The sequence below is a fragment of the Neofelis nebulosa genome, chromosome 6 (assembly GCF_028018385.1).
Source record: "Neofelis nebulosa isolate mNeoNeb1 chromosome 6, mNeoNeb1.pri, whole genome shotgun sequence".
Classification (NCBI taxonomy): Eukaryota; Metazoa; Chordata; class Mammalia; order Carnivora; family Felidae; genus Neofelis; species Neofelis nebulosa.
Window position 1 is genome coordinate 51,138,310 of NC_080787.1, and position 16,974 is coordinate 51,155,283.

The window sequence follows — 16,974 nt, forward strand, 5'->3', positions numbered from 1 at the left end:
TCTATAAGAATAATAATTCCTTACATGTAGTAACTTATTCATAGGGCTTCGTCATTCATAGGGGAAAGCAGTGTGGTAAAAGTTGAAAGAGCCCTGGATTTAGAGACAGAAATAATCCTGGCTCCTGGCTCTTCTGTTTACTAGCTATAGATTTGAGACCAATATTCACTAACTGAACCTCAAGATTCTCTCTTTGAAGCCTGGATTGGTAAAACCAGTTATATTTAGAGGTTTAAGGTAAGAATTAAATATGAGCTTTATAAGATAATTTACATATACATATAAATACTTTGGCTGGATGTGAAAATCCAAAAAGATATATCCTTACAACTTAATGATTTATGTTCTAACTCTCTCTGTCATTGGGGAAAAACAAATTATAAGGATAGTCTATAATCTGGGTTTTAAAAGTAATCTAGTTTGTTAATTCTCTGCTTCATTTCTTACCAAAAGGTGCTTATATATTTACGGATACATCATGGAAAATCTATTTTCTTAATATCTTCTTACTAAACACACCAAAAAAGACACCTTATTTATTTATTTATTTATTTATTTATTTACTTAATTATTTATTTTTCTTCAATTAGTGTTTTTCTATTTTTTAATAATTCATTTATTTTTTTAATTTACATCCAAGTTAGTACAACAATAGTGTAACAATGATTTCAGGAGCAGATTCCTTAATGCCCCTTACCCATTTAGCCCATCTCCCCTCCCGTAACTCCTCCAGCAACACTGTTTGTTCTACATAATTAAGAGTCTCATATTTTGTCCCCCTCCCTGTTTTTGTATTATTTTTGCTTCCCTTCCCTTATGTTCATCTGTTTTTATTAAAGTAATCATATGAGTGAAGTCATATGATATTTGTCTTTCTCTGACTGACTAATTTCACTTAGCCTAAAACCCTCCAGTTCCATCCATGTAGTTGCAAATGGCAAGATTTCCTTCTCAAAAAAGGACACTTTAAACTGCTGGAGATTTATTAGGACCTATTGTATATAAGCAGAACTAACTAACAGATGTGAAAAATAGAATAAAAAATAATGAAATATGAAAACACATTAGCATAGTGATGGCATGAATAAGAAGATGACCTAGCTCATACATTATAGCTGTGTCCATTCCATCCGTCTAAAGTAAGCCACTCCTATCAGGCTGGACATCAGCCAAACTCTTATAGATTGGATAGTCTTCTTTTCTCTCTTTGTTGAAATGTGCCATTGTACCTAATGACCTGTGAATCACACAAAACAAAGACAAGAATCTGAATGATTCTTGTCTCAATTCTAGCAAGGAAGTAATAGAAGTAGAACCAAACTAGATGCATAGGAGAGAACATATTGATTTATTGCTTAAAATAAATGTTGTAGGTCTTTATTTGAGACAGATCCAGATTCTAGATTTCTACTAATAAAAAAAAAATTGTTTTTAGGGAGAAAGACAGAGACAAAGTATGGAGAAAAAGACAAAAATGGGATTGCAAGTAGTGATTAAGAAAAAGAAGATAACAGACGGGTTATGATTTTTTTATTTTATTATTTTTATTGTATTTTATTTTTTTAAGGGGGAGAGAATTGACCTGAGGTATATGAACCAAACGGTAAGATGAGTAACTCCAACATACTTTCTCTTAAGTAAGAATTTTGGATTCTTAGATGAGAAAATGTCTTTACTTTTTTTTTTTTTTTACAAGGTTAGATGATTAAAGCTAATAATTATATGTTTCAAAGCCACAGATCAGGACCCTTGAAGTTGTAGGTTCTTGGTGAAAAGCATGTGGCTAGGCTTTAAGGATTTGATGTTGATATGCGCTCACCAAGGGAGCATTTCCAGGCCAAGGCCTATGTGTTGAGAATGCTAGAAAAGTGTATGATTTTAAGAAGAGAGCAGGTCAAGAGAAAATAAAAATGAAATGCTATTTTCCTACAGGAGTTTGCAATAAAAACTTGGCACTTTATACCACTCTGCATAAAGCCTTGATTTGTTGCTCTGGCACTGAGGCTTAGCTTTCACATTCCAGGAAATACGAGCCTACAACAGCACTAAGGTCTCTTTCATTGGAAAACTATGATGCCATTTCCATTCTTGGTTCTTCACTACCAGACACCATGAATTATTTTGCCACCAACCCCCAAAATTCTCTATTTCATTTCACTGATGGCTTCAAAGCTTAATTTTATACACTAGTGGTCAGATTGATTGGCACTTTTGGAAATTTTCAAATTGGTAAGAATCATAAAACCTCTTTACAGATGAGGACAAGGAGAACTAAATTACTAAAAAACAAAAGATTGCTTAGATGTCAGTGGCTGGATCTTCTGCTACATTTTCTACATCTTTCCACTATAAAAAGCTCTTATGCCAGCTGTATTAATTACTGATGGTTCATACATTGAGAAGCCATGAGTCCCAGAAGCTTAGCCTCTCTGTCCTGTCTGATCCTGCTGCACTTTGGAAACATCTATTAAATGCTTATTATGTGCAAGGCACTTTTCTGTGTAATTTATAAGTAGGGTGTGTTTAAATCTCATGAAAGCCCTAGAAAGTAGGAATAATCTTTAGCCCCATTTTCAGATACAAGGAAACTGGCACATAGAGACTTAAGGAACTTATCCAAAGTCAACCACTAACTATTAAAGTTGTCAGAATGAAACTGAAAATTGTCTACTTTTAGAGCCCACACTCTAAACCATTATTATTATGCAGGAACTTTGTAGAGAAAACACTCATGGGAGATTATTTTTAGGAGAATCTAGAGAAACGTTGGAGAATAGCAGAAACTGGTCTTTCCTTTCATCCCAGCAACTATCTTTCCAACCAAATCCGAGTCTCCCTTGACATTTTAAGGAGTAGAGGAGACCATGGCCTATTATGAATTCTCACCGAGGATGAGTCAAAAACAAGTTCTCATGCAGAACTCTGGTGCAGCTTGCAGCTATTGTTCTATAGTAAGCCATAAATGGCTGTGAAAGGCAACGGTATAAATTTTATTTATTTATTCATTTTTATGTTTTTATTCAAATTCCAGTTAGTTAACATACAGTGCAATAATAGTTTCAGGTGTACAATGTAGTGATTCATTACTTGCATATATCACCTGGTGTTCATCACAACCAGTGCACTCCTTAATCCCCATTGCCTATATAGCCATCCCCCCCTCCTCTGGTAACCATCAGTTTGTTCTCTATTGTTAAGAGTCTTAAACTTTAAATTTTCAGTCAACCTTAAAGATAACTATTAGAATATATGGTCTCATGAGATAATGCTATCCAGTATCTGTTGGCTTGTATGCTCTGTCTTGATCTGGAGGACAAATTTATAGTTCACCAAACATTTTTTGTACTACCCCATTACTCAAGAATCATCTTTCAAAAAAATGACCACATATATGATTTAGAAATATTAACCTGAAACTGTATCCAGTAACCATTGCTTAAACAATGCTTAAGGTGTTTAAGCAATACTTGCTTAATGAAAATATACTTCTTATTGTTAGTGATGCCTCCTCTTAATATGTGTTTATTAGACCATCACTGAATTTAATGGTTATAGACCAATGGCATTCTGTAACTGTCAGAATGTGCTTATTACTTTCTGGTATTATATATCAGTGAGCTATCTCACACTAAGGATGTGGTAGGGTCCCCACCCCAGGGGAAAAAAAAGAAAGAAAAAAAGAAAAAAGAAACCTCAAGATAACCTGGCTATGCACATACATGACAACATCCTTCATGAACTTATAACATGAGACCACTTAATCAGACTACATGTTTGTGTGTGTTACCATATATGAGAGACAAAGAAGTAGAAAATACATATAAAAACTACACCACGTGGCATTCAGCTCTGTTTTTTGGGTGCGAATCCAACTGAGCAGTGCCAGCAGGAATAAAGTTGCTTCCTGGAAAGAAAAGCCTCAGTGTCATGACTCTCTGTGCGAGAATCCTGCTACAAGGAAATTAGTGTAGTGATCAAAGTTTTACATTTTAATTTTGAAAATAGAGTATTGATTATCTACTGTGATACATGTTATTATTTGCCTCATCTTCTTACATTTGAGTGAATTTTAAGTTATGGGTTATAAATTCAAGAGTCATTAATATTCATTTCACATGTTTTGCATATGATCCACTTCTCTGTGTCAATTCTAATTTTACTCAGATGAAGACTTATCTCCTCACTGAATACATGTTACTTTAAACTCACTCAACTGTACTATTCTTTCTTCAGAAGGATTTTTGATGTGTGCGTGTGTGTGTGTGTGTGTGTGTGTGTGTGTGTGTTTGTGTATTTTATGTATTGATATGTGATATTCAGGACTCATTATCAAGCATTTCCATCACATCTTTCAAGTCCTTCGCCCTTTTACCCAGAATCACAGTTGATTTGTCTTATTCTTGTCTCTGCTGCTCATGTCATCTTATCAGAGATTTTGAAAGCTTTTTTGGTGTCTAATCTAATAATAGTGACCCTTACTTTATTCCAATTTTTTTTGGTGTTCCTCATTTGCCTTTATTTGAAATTAGCTTCGTTAATTAATGGCTTTTTTAATTATTTACTCCTATAGTATGGTATGAGTATTATTACTATTACTGCTCTTATTATTATTAACTGCTACTTCACACTGGAATGTAAATTTCATGAGCGTAGAGATTTTGACAGCTATACAGTGAAGTTTAGGATAGAAGAGTCATTTAATACGTACTGGCTGAATGGAGATTGAGATACAATTATAGTAGCTATTGCAATGTCTATCATTTATCTAAAAAAATTAGAAAATGGCACTTCTGAGAAAGTTAATGTCAGAATACACAGTTCAGTTTCTTTTAAAAAATTGTTTTTAATGTTTATTTTTGAGAGAGAGAGAGAGAGAGAGTGTATGAGCAGGGGAGGGGCAGAGAGAAGGAGACACAGAATCCGAAGCAGGCTCCAGGTTCTGAGCTGTCAGCCCAGAGTCCGATGCGGGGCTCGAACCCACAAACTGTGAGATCATGACCTGAGCCGAAGTTGGATGTTTAGCTGACTGAGCCATCCAGGCACCCTCACAGTTCAGTTTCTAATCCTAAGAGATGAGAAACCAATTCGCAGAGTTTTTATCCATTTCTTTCCCTTTTTGTGGGTATGGAAGATGATGAGGGGAAAATAAACTAATGTTCTGTCTTCCTAAGCTTGAAAAATTAATTGTGATTTACCCTTCCACATACAGCTTGTATAAAGGAGAGCCATGAGAGAGATTTTCTGGAAAAAATGGTAGACTATACACAAAGGGTATCCTTTACAACTCCACTTTCTATTTTATGATTTACATTTAACAAAAGGTTTCTTTCTCAATAGATGCTCAATAAGTAATAGTGAATATGCGTTGAACACTTGCTAAATATAATACCTGAATGTTTTATATTTATTATCTCAGTTAAACACAACAACAACCTTATGAAGTAGTTGTGTTATCATCATTGCACAATGAGGCAAACGAAGCTCAGAGGCATTCATTTAGTATCCTGTTAAAGTCCCTGCGCTAGTAATTAACCATTGGTGACATTAGACTCTAAAGCAGTCTGATTCTTGAACCCAAGGTCTTCTTACCTGCTACACTAGAATCAATGAATTTGTGAATGAACAAATCTCTGAAAAGGCAATACTGAGTTTCTTTAATTTCTTTATGTCTCCTTTTATAGCATGGAACTAAAGCTATAACCTTTAGTAAATGGTAGTTGACTGACTAAAAATAAATGGTGAATTCATGACCAGGAAGAGCAGAAGAATTAGCTGAATCAGTGGTTCTCTGAACATCATAATTTTTAGAATCACTGGAATAATAACAGGAAAGAAAGAAAAGGGGCACCTGGGTGGCTCAGTTGGTTACGCATCCAACTTTGGCTCAAGTCATGATCTCACAGTTCGTGAGACCCACATCAGTCTCACTGCTGTCAGCAAGAGCCCGCTTCCAATCCTCTGTCCCCCTCTCTCTCTGTCCCTTACCCATCTCTCTCTCTCTCAAAATTAAATAAATAAAACATTAAATAAATAAATAAATTATATATATATATATTTAGTAAGGCCTCCTTATTTTTTTTTTAATTTTTGTTTAAGGTTTATTTATTTTTGAGACAGAGAGAGACATAGCATGAACAGGGGAGGGTCAGAGAGAGAGGGAGACACAGAATCCAAAGCAGGCTCCAGACTCTGATCTATCCACACAGAGCCCGACGCGGGGCTCGAACTCAGGGACCGTGAGATCATGACCTGAGCTGAAGTCGGACACTTACCCGACAGAGCCACCCAGGCGCCCCAAGGCCTCCTTATTTAAAACAAAACAAAAAACAAAACAAAACAAAACAAAACAAAAAACACACACACACATTCTTGGGCACCACCCCTGAATAGTCTCATTCTGTTATTCAGGGGTATAGTTCAGAAATTTGCACTTTTAAATGAATCCCCTCAAACCTTTCCTATGCTTAGGCAGGTCTGATGCTACCGATTTATTATTTCTTAAATTTTTTTTAAGTTTAGTGCAACTGGAGGAAGGGCAGAGAACAAGGGAGAGAGAAAATATCAAGCAGCTCTGTGCTGCCAGTGCAGATCCTAATGTGGGGCTTGAACTCATGAAAACGTGAAATCCTGACCTGAGCCAAAACTAAGAGTTGGACGCTTAACCAACTGAGCCACATAGGTGCCCCATCATACCCCTGATTTTGCCACACTCACCTCTTGTCACAGTAAACTCATCTATATCATCTCTTCCCTTTGTACAATCAGTCTCATCATGGCCTTCGCTCTACTTACGTCCTTTCTGGAATGCAGAATGAAGCATGGTTCTCTCCCCACCAAGCCCAGGAAAACGTGAAGACCCTTCAGTGGGCATGTCCAAACCCTCTGTTGAGGCTGCGTAATACTGTGGACAGACCTCAGTGAGGATGACACTTTACTACTTTCTGGCCATGCGGCCCTTGTGCAAAGGGGTGTTTCCATTCTGAGTCTAACTTTATTAGGGGTATTGGAATAAAAATAGTCACCTGTATAGGTGATGTGAAGATAAATGACAAATATGAGTACTTGATCTGACCTAAATTAATGGCTCTTCCCTTTGCTCTCTGACCCTCTATGTTTTACTGTGCTCCACAGCAAACTAATATGAGGTCACACAGTAAGAATGCATTTTAGGAGCTGAAACCAAACTGAAGAATATAGAAAGCTGTCATCCATATGCTCACATCCCTTGGAAAGTGGTCCACAGACTCTCAGAAATGAAGAAATAAGATTTATAAAGTATTTCTCTGGTATACAGTTCTCTACTTCTGGTCATCCATACTCCTGACAAATCACCTCCTTCAGGACCCCTCGACTAGACTGACTGATCTTCAGAGTAGAACGATCCTATTCTCTGACATTAGCAAAACCTGGAGTTGAACCTCAAGCATGCTTTTATTAAGTGATCTTTTTTGAGATCCAGTTTCCTTATCTATAAGATGGTGTTTTAATATCAAGTATAAGTCAAACTTACTGACTTCTACTGCATGTTAAATGACATAATGCACAAACCTGGCAAAGAAGATACTTATTAATAACTTTAAAAGTTACAAAGTTCTCAATCAGGGAAATACAAATCAAAACCACTTCACACTGGTCAGAGTGGCTAAAATTAACAACTCAGGAAACTACAAATGCTGGCAAGGATGTGAGGAAATGGGAACCCTCTCGCACTGTTGGTGGGACTGCAAACTGGTGCAGCCACTCTGGAAAATAGTGTGAAGGTCCCTCAAAAAATTAAAAATAGAGCTACCCTATGACCCAGCAATAGCACTACTAGGAATTTATCCAAGGGATACAAGAATGCTGATGCATAGGGGCACGTGTACTCCAATGTTTATAACAATACTTTCAACAATAGCCAAATTATGGAAAGAGCCTAAATGTCTACCAACTGATGAATGGATAAAGATGTGGTTTATATGTACAATGGAATACTACTTGGCAATGAGAAAGAATGAAATCATGCCATTTGCAGCAATGTGGATGGAACTGGAAGGTATTATGCTGAGTGAAATAAGTCAGAGAAGGACAGATATCATATGTTTTCACTCATATGTGGATCTGGAGAAACTTAACAGAAGACTGTGGGGGAAGGAAAGGGGAAAAATAGTTACAAACAGAGAGGGAGGGAGGCAAACTGTAAGAGACTCTTAAATACAGAGAATAAACTGAGGGTTGATGGGAGAAAGGGCAAGGGAGAGGGGAAAATGGGTGGTGGGCATTGAGAAGGGCACTTGTTGGGATGAACACTGGGCACTGAGGAGGGCACTTGTTGGGATGGGTATTGTATGTAAGTGATGAATCTACTCCAAAAACCAAGAACACACTTTAAACCCTGTATGTTAGCCAATTTGACAATAAGGTATATTAAAAAAAAAAAGTTACTGAGTTTTTACTATTCATTGGTACAACTCAAGACTCAAAGAAATCACTAGACAAGATAAGCCTGGTCACAGCCATACCTGGGACTTAATTTTCAGATTGAATTGCTCTTCTTAAATTTAAGAGTGTTAAGAGAGAGAGACTATCAAGAGAGACACTGTAATAAATGGTCAACGATGAATTCTACTGCCCTGAAAAGAGGGTGGCCTACAAAGGGGGTCCCTTGCAGAGACACAAAGTTAGATATTCCTGACAGCATAAGGTGGGTAAGGAACAAAATGCAGGCCAATGACCTAGCGCTTGGTGAGGGATGGCGTGACCAGTAGCAGGGGAGGTCAGGGAGTGGGAGGCGATCGGTCTCATCCGGCTTTTTTAGGCCACAGTGAAATGGTGGATTTTATTATATGTTTGATGGAAGCCTTTTAAGAGTTTATGAGTTCACTTTGGCTCATAGAACTGTTTGGAAGGGAGCAGGAGCGAGGGTAGGGAGGGAAGTAAGTTTGGAGACTACTTCAGTGGTCTGTGAGGGAAAAGATGGAGGCTTAGATGAAGTGTCTCATCAGCTGCCTCTCCATTGTTCTCCTGCACTTTACTCTTCCCACGGTTTTACTCAGTTATCCTCTCTGGGAACCTGCCGAAACTCCTACCTCTAAGATATGACCACAGATAAGGAGAGCCTGTGCCTGGCATTTTAACCTCTTGCCAGATCACTGATCATTGGTAAATGTCTGTCCTCTCCTCCTCGCTTCTGGTTGCCTTGGGTTGAACTCCCTGTGCTTCCTTAAGGAACAATCCGACAACATGTTATACAGAGCCATGTGGGAGTTTAGAGCAGAAAGTGTTCCTTTTATCTTATGATACCTGTACACTTGAGGGGACACGGATATCCTCCAACAATGTTGCCATCTAACACGCTGGAAAAAAAAAAACCAAAAAAACAAAGATTCCACCACAGAGAAATTGCAGGTTAGTTGAGAGATGAGAATAAATGCTTCAGGGGCAAGGGAGGGAGAAGAAAAAGGAGGAAGAGAGGGGGCGGAATAACATAGAGCTTAACTGGTAGATGGATGCAATTCTAGCGTGCTGTTAGGATTGTGTCTCTTGAACTCAAATGTGCATGTGAATACCCTGGGTTCTCATGGAAAAGTAGGTTCTATGTCAGCAGATATGGGACAGGGCAGAGATGTTCCATTACTTACAAGCTCTCTCATGCTATAAATGCCCTTGGTCTATGGAGCACCCTGAGTAAGGAGGCCCTTGTGCACATGTCTAAGCAGGCACTCACTCAGCAGGATTGTGCTTCAGGTCCTCTCTCACACAGGTGTCCTGTGAAGAGAGCTCCGCAGGGTGCAGTGATAATGGGAGAGCAGAGGTACACTGGTGCAATGACAATTGTTGTTTCATCCATCATCAATGTATGTTTTATTGTAGTGGAAGTTGAAACAGGTGCAGAAATATAAACATGGGCTTTGATTACACAGTTTTTAGGAAAATTAAATTCTCCAGTTACTCTCTCCCCTCCAGTCAGTGAGGTGAGTAGCAGTTCAGAGCAGGGAAAAAAAAATCAATTAGAGAAGGGTACAGATTTCTTCAGATTTTTTTCTTATAATATGCAAAGGAAAACCTTTAACAAGAGTTGGTAGTGGAGGAGAGATATTACCAGTGAAAATAAAATAGTGATTTAAATTTAAGTTTCTATATCAGGTGAAGGTTAAAGATATTAAAAGTTAAAGGATTACTGTTTGACAATAATCTTAGAGCTAGATCCCAACTCTTTCAATCCTAATGTTCTCAGTCACAAATTTAGCCCTGTCCTTCTGAATTAATCCTGGATTCTTTATCAGCCCTATTACTTGGTTCATATATAGTCACCTGGATAGAACTTCAAGAACGCCCTTTTTTTGGTTGTTATTTTTATATGCAGAAATGTGTGCCAAAAAGAAGAAAATGTTAGAAATAAATTCCCATGGCAGGTGTGGTTTCTTAAAGCAAGAAACAATGAGATTATATATATATATATATATATATATATATATATAATATCATATATATATATGAAGCTCTCTAGAGTTTGGGAAAAGAGACATATCCATATTTATAGTTCATCCATGTGGCTCACAGTTTCTTTACTGAATCTTAGAAGATTATCAAATCTGTGGCTTACCAAGGAGGACGACAGCTGGAAAACTCCCCCAACATACTTCAGAAAAACTAAAGAGAACCTTCATTGTGTCATCCAAAGCTTAGTGGTTTTCAAGGATGTTAAGTTTGTTATTGATTCCCTGGAAGTCTGCTGGGTAGTGGTTTTAAGTGTTTGATCTCTGAATCTCCAGTTTTCATTGAAAAAACTTAATTTCCCTTGTTTTTTAAACTATCTTCCCAGCTAGCATAGTTACTTGTGGAAATTGGAACTACGTGGGTGATATTTGTTGGATAACCTGTCTCTGAGTCATAGACATTCTACTTTGGGACATCAGCCCACAGGTCTCCTCTGTCCTCCACAGGGTCCTTCTGTGGCTTTTGCATTCTGTTTGATGTCCAATTATGTTCTCCTTTGAAGTGGCTCGTCAATCTTCACCACGTTGTGAGTTGACTTACTACTCTGCTGTGTGTTCATGGCCCTGACAATCATTGCTGTTTCAGTGATTTTGTACCTGTCATCTTCTCAGATCAGGGGATCACCTGTCCCCACTGCTTCTATTGCTACCACTACTGCTCCGGCTAAAGTCTAGGCTCTTCTTCTCCTGACCAGCTTAATGACTCATTTTTCAAGTTCCCCAAATGGGGTATCTATACATTCTTCATTTCCTACACATCCTCAGTGTGACAACTATAGCATTTCATGTCACTATCATAAACAGTGTTTTTTTTTTTCCAATTCTCTGCCTTGCATAGAACTTTGACCATGTCTCTCATAACCTAGTTGTAGAAGAGCAAGACCTTTGCTGGGTTCCTTGGACTTTCCCTGCCTCCACCCTACATTGGGCTGCCTCACCTCTGGCCTTTGTCGCTCTAGCTTTTGGTTTCCTCTTTTGTCTGGTATATCGAGTTAGCTCATTCTGATGAACACAAGTAATAACAATTTTAAAATTGCACTTTGTCTAAAACTTATGGCTATTCAGTAAGGGTTCTGAATTCCCTCTCTGGCTGCCCTTGTACCAGAACCAGAAATCTCTGAGGGTTTTTTTCTTTTTTACTATTCGAAGTATTGTTTTGCCCAATGATGTGAAGTCTCAAGCATGAATGTGGAAAGGCGATCTATTTAAAAGCCAGGACCTTTACATGAAACATTCCCGAAAAAGATAAGAAAAGGGGTCTAACTTTGGACTTTTCTTATCAAAGGAAAATTCCTTACAGCTTGGCTTCCCATGTAAATGAGAACTTGTCAGGCCAAGAAAAATGATTAATATGCTCAAGAATATAATTTCTTATTATATGTTACAACCTTGGCATCTCGTAATAAATAATTTAGGCTCAAATTGCCAGTGAGTATCCTAAGGCTGATATATACATTACGGCAGTGAAGAAATACTTTGCGGTAAAGCAGAAGTTCAAAGAGAACCATGGTGAAACTGTGCAAGGTATAATGGTTGGTTTTGAAGATCTCTGTGAAAACACCCTGCATGACACCAGCCCCAGCCTGGCAGCCAAAGGTAGAGAGTTACTAAAATGCTTTGCCTTCTGTGGCAGTGAAGGACTTTTGATCACCGTGCAGTCTCTCTAGGCCATTATTTGGAAAAATCAGCACGTAGAGGAAATGAAAATATAGAGTTTTTGAGAGTCATGCCCACTGAATTGCTATCAGGAAGAAAGAGATACTGGTATTCTTATACAACATTTAAAAAAAATTCATAGTTGCCAAAATGTGACCTGAATCTAGGCAGGCTTGTGTATTTACATCTGTGTATGTGTGTGTGAGGGTAGAGGATCAAAGCATATGTTTTTTTTATCACCCTATACCATTCTTATATGTGTGTGTATATATATGTGTATGTATATATGACCCACAGTTGTTGGTGCTGCATCCTTTAGAGCACTGAATCCCTCCTTTTCGTTACATAGCTACTCTTTTTAGATTAGCTTAGATTTAGATTAGACTCCCAAATCCCTGAACTATATAATTTATATTTATTTATTCATTTCAGTTTCAAGTTTTTATTTAAATTCTAGTTAGTTAACACATAGTGTCACTAGTTTCTGGTGTAGAATTTAGTGATTCATCACTTACATATAACACCCAGTGTTTATCACAAGTGTCCTCCTTAATGCCCATCACCCAATTAACCCATCCCCCACCCACCTCCCTCCAGCAACCCTCAGTTTTTTTCACTATAGTTGTCCGTTTAATGGTTTGCCTCTCTCTCTCTCTCTTTTTTTTTTTTGCCCTCTGTTTATCTGTTTCATTTCTTAAATTCCACATATGGTATTTGTCTTTCTCTGACTGGCTTATTGCACTCAGCATAATACACTTTAGCTCCATTCACGTTGTTGCAAATGTCAAGATTTCATTCTTTTTGATGGCTAGGTAATATTCCATTGTGTATATGTACCACAGTTTTTCCATTCACCAGTCAATAGACATTTGGGATCTTCCCATAATTTGACTATTGTTAACACTACTATAAATATCAGGGTGCATGTGTCACTTCAAATCAGTATTTTTGTATCCTTTGGATCAACACCTACTAGTGTAGTTGCTGGATCATAGGGTAGTTCTGGTTTTAACTTTTTGAGGAATCTCCATACTGTTTTCCAGAGTAGCTGCACCAGTTTGCATTTCCACCAAAAGTGCAAGAGGGCTCCTCTTTCTCTACATCCTCACCAATACCTGTTGTTTCCTCTGTTGTTAATTTTAGCCATTCTGACAAGTGTGACGTGATATTTCATCATGGTTTTGATTTGCATTTCCCTGAGGATGAGTGATGTTAAGCATCTTTACATGTGTCTGTGAGACATCTGGATGCCTTCTTTGGAAAAATGTTTATTCATGCCTTCTACCCATTTCTTAACTAGATTATTTGTTTTTTTTTAGGGGGGGGTGCGGTGTTGAGTTTCATAAGTTCTTTATAGATTTTGGAACCTAACCCTTTATCAGACATGTCATTTGCAAATATTTTCTCCCATTCTGTCAGTTGCCTTTTAGTTTTATTGGTTGTTTCCTTTGCTGTGCAGAAGCTTTTATCTTGATGAGGTCTCAATAATTCATGTTTGCTTTTGTTTCCCTTGCCTCTGATAAAGTGTCTAGTAAGAAGTCACTATGACCAAGGTCAAGGAGGTTACTGCCACTGTTCCTCTAGGATTTTGATAGTTTCCTGTCTCACTTCTAGGTATTTCATCCATTTTGAATATATTTTTGTGTATAAAAATGTAAGAAAGTGGTCCAGTTTCATTCTTCTGCATGTCAGTGTCCAATTTTCCCATCACTATTTGTTGAATATCCAACGGATATTCTTTCCTGCTTGGTCAAAGAGTAGTTGGCCATATAGTTGTGTGTCCATTTCTAGGTTTTCTATCCTGAACTACATAATTTAGAAAAAAAAGTGTAGTTGTTTCCTTAGAAGTTATTTTTTAAATGGAATCACAAATCTGAAAAAGACAAAACTATGGACACAATTAAGGATAACATTAAAAACAAATCACAGAATCATAAATAGGTGAACATAAGAGGATGGTTAGAGAGGAAACCCTCCCCACTACAGGTTAGGAAAATGAGATTCAATGTGATGAGAAAACTTACCTAAGGAACTTGAATCAGTTACATATTGTTACTGGTAAAAAAAAAAAAAAAGACAGAATTCAGGATCATTTGACAGAAAAATCAGTGCTTTTCCGGAAATACTCATTTAACAGCTATTTATTGAACATATACCAGAGAATTTTCAAGGAAGTGGTGGTATATTAGGGTACATATTAAGAAGTATAAATCATGAATCACAATAAAAAATTCAAGTAAAAAATTACTTAAACACTTTTATTTATGTACAGTACTTAAACAGTTCAGGAGAGGCATGTCTGATAACACAACCAATTTGGAGGTATATCTCTTAGATTAAAAAATGTTACTAAGAAGTAGCTCTCCTACAAAGTATCACATTCAGTACTCACAAAATCAGTTTCACTTACATTTAGAAGGGTAGTACACATAATACTCAGGTCACTAGTGGACATGATATTTCTGAAGTATGCAGAAGAAAATGTCCAATTAGTACAAATTAGTCTACCGATAATAAAGCAATAATAAAGCAAAAGAACAGGTAAATTGAATTTTTTCTATCTGTAAGCTATCACCATGGAGAAGTATATGGTGCTAAAAATTATATCTAAAATTTTCTCCAACTAGGTAGTGTCCAGCAAGAGTAGAATATAAATAAATGTTGCTGAGTGATAGTTATGGTATTAATCTAATGGTCCTTTGATGTCTAGAGTATTATAATTCAAGATACAAAGTAATTATTTCTACAATTCAGCAGGATAAATATACATATAAACATTTCTACATTACCTCATGGAATTCTGACCTTATGGAACAATGTTATTAAAAAAAAGAGAGAAAAAAACTTTGCATCGTAGAAAATTTCTTAGTAGAAAAGAATTAAAATACTTTCCCTCTTAGGTTGCTTAGGAGGCTCAGTCAGTTGAGCATCCCACTCTTGATTGCCACACAAAGTCATGATCCCAGGGTCATGAGATCGAGTGCCATGTTAGGCTTCACGCTGAGTGGAGCCTGCTTAAGATTCTCTCTCTCTTCCTCTGCCACTCTCCCCCACTCATGTGCTCTCTCTCTCTAAAATAAAAAAAATAAGATAAAAAACATTCCTTTTCATGTCATATGTTGTTAAAATGAAGGGACAGAAAATTCTCACCTCTCAGGGCTTACTAAGTATGGGAAAAGTTCAATTCTTAGTGTTATCTTCAAAGAGCTAGTAGTCAGAAAGAATACTGTACTTTCACAAAAACAATAGAATTTTTCTAGACATAACAGTCCAGACATCCATTGTGTCTTGATTAAATGAAGTCATAATATGTATCACTATGTATGAATATATGTATACATTATAACTTAAATATGTCAGGTAGAATAGCCTAAACAGTTGTAAGCACAAAGGTGTATGTTACAACAATAACCTCCTGTTACACTAAATGCCACCTTCTCACTAAATGCCCCACAGCAGCACAATTTCTGGAAATACAAAAGCCGCCCTCTCCTCAGTGAGGATCTCTAGGGCAAATAATATGATCTTCAGGGTGGCCAGGGGAGCCCTCATTTTTGCTACCACACAGTCGTTCCTTTCAATGTCTTTATCTTTCCTAGGCTCACCGTGATATTCCCCAAGTTATCCCATGTGTGTATCAGCTGCAAAGTCATGGGCTCTGCTTTTGAAAAGTGAAATTTTCTGATACCTAAACTTCTCTAACATCGCCCTTTTAGATAAAACTAATCCTGCTAGATTTCATGGTGGACCTTGGAGATAGGTGTTCTGAGCAGTTGGTCAGGTTCATTCATCAACTTACTGAGCTGCCCTGCAACTCTACATTGCTTGTGGCATTCCAGTTCCTTCTCCAACAAAATTAAAGATTCCTTCAATCTGACATATTCTTTAGGAGCAGCCGACTGAGCTGGCCAAACATAGTCCTAAATTGTTGGAACAAGAATTGTTATTACTGAGCTTCCTTGTGGGATTTCATTTGATTAAATGATTGCATGGATAAGAGGGAAGCTGTTCTCAAAAACCTTAATATTTATCCCTCTTCAATGTCATGAATAGTATTTCATTGCCCTACTGAGGGAACTGTTTTGTTTTGTTTTGTTTTGTTTTGTTTTGTTTTGTTTTTTCCTGAGGGAACTACTACTAAAGTGTGTCATCTCAAATTGTCACCTCATAGGAATTGGTTAAATGCATATGAAAAATCAGTAAGTAAGTCAAGATTGGAAGGGTTCACATTTGAAAGAGAGAAAACATGCATTTGCTTTTAAGAAAGATTTAAAACTACATGCGGAGATTTTTGGTGTGGAAGAAAGCATCTATGAAGATAACCATGATTTTCATAGTAAAACTGGCAATAAAGTCCTATACATATATTTAGAAAGGAAACAGAACAACTCAGATAAGTAGCATGAATATCTGGTTGGCAACATGTCCATAATGGGATTATAAGCACAATTAGAGTCTGATCTTCTGTTTAATTGATACATTCATCCATCTGAAAATCAAAGAAAGTGGGAAATAAATAGAATACAAACTAAATTATTTTTATTTATGTAAACAGTGGTACTGAGGACTTAAAAGGGAATACTTCTATTAAACGTTGCAAACGTTTTCTTTCTACCCATTCTCGCGTAGGTAAGATGAATCTCTGTTCCAGACTTCGATGCTCAATAGTACTTCTGTTTTCCAGAGTTCATATGCAGCACTGATTTCTCCATTTAATGCAGTATCCGTAATCATACTCATGATCATTACAAAATGTTTTACATATTCCTTTCAATTTTTTGCATCTTTCAAATCTATACATTGGCTCAAAGTTACCTCTGGCTGCAATCAAGAAAGACAT

General features: G+C 37.0%; 1 protein-coding gene across 1 annotated transcript; it reads right to left on the minus strand.

Moving 5' to 3' along the window:
- Positions 1–16,821: 16,821 nt before the first annotated feature.
- LOC131515412 (beta-defensin 110-like) lies at positions 16,822–16,974 on the minus strand. The gene has a single exon (XM_058736152.1). It carries the CDS (start codon positions 16,972–16,974, stop codon positions 16,822–16,824), a length of 153 nt encoding a protein of 50 aa, XP_058592135.1.

Bases quoted from the DNA above. Each gene is read 5' to 3' on its own strand.
- LOC131515412 (XM_058736152.1), bottom strand. From the start codon at position 16,974: ATGTCTTTCTTGATTGCAGCCAGAGGTAACTTTGAGCCAATGTATAGA.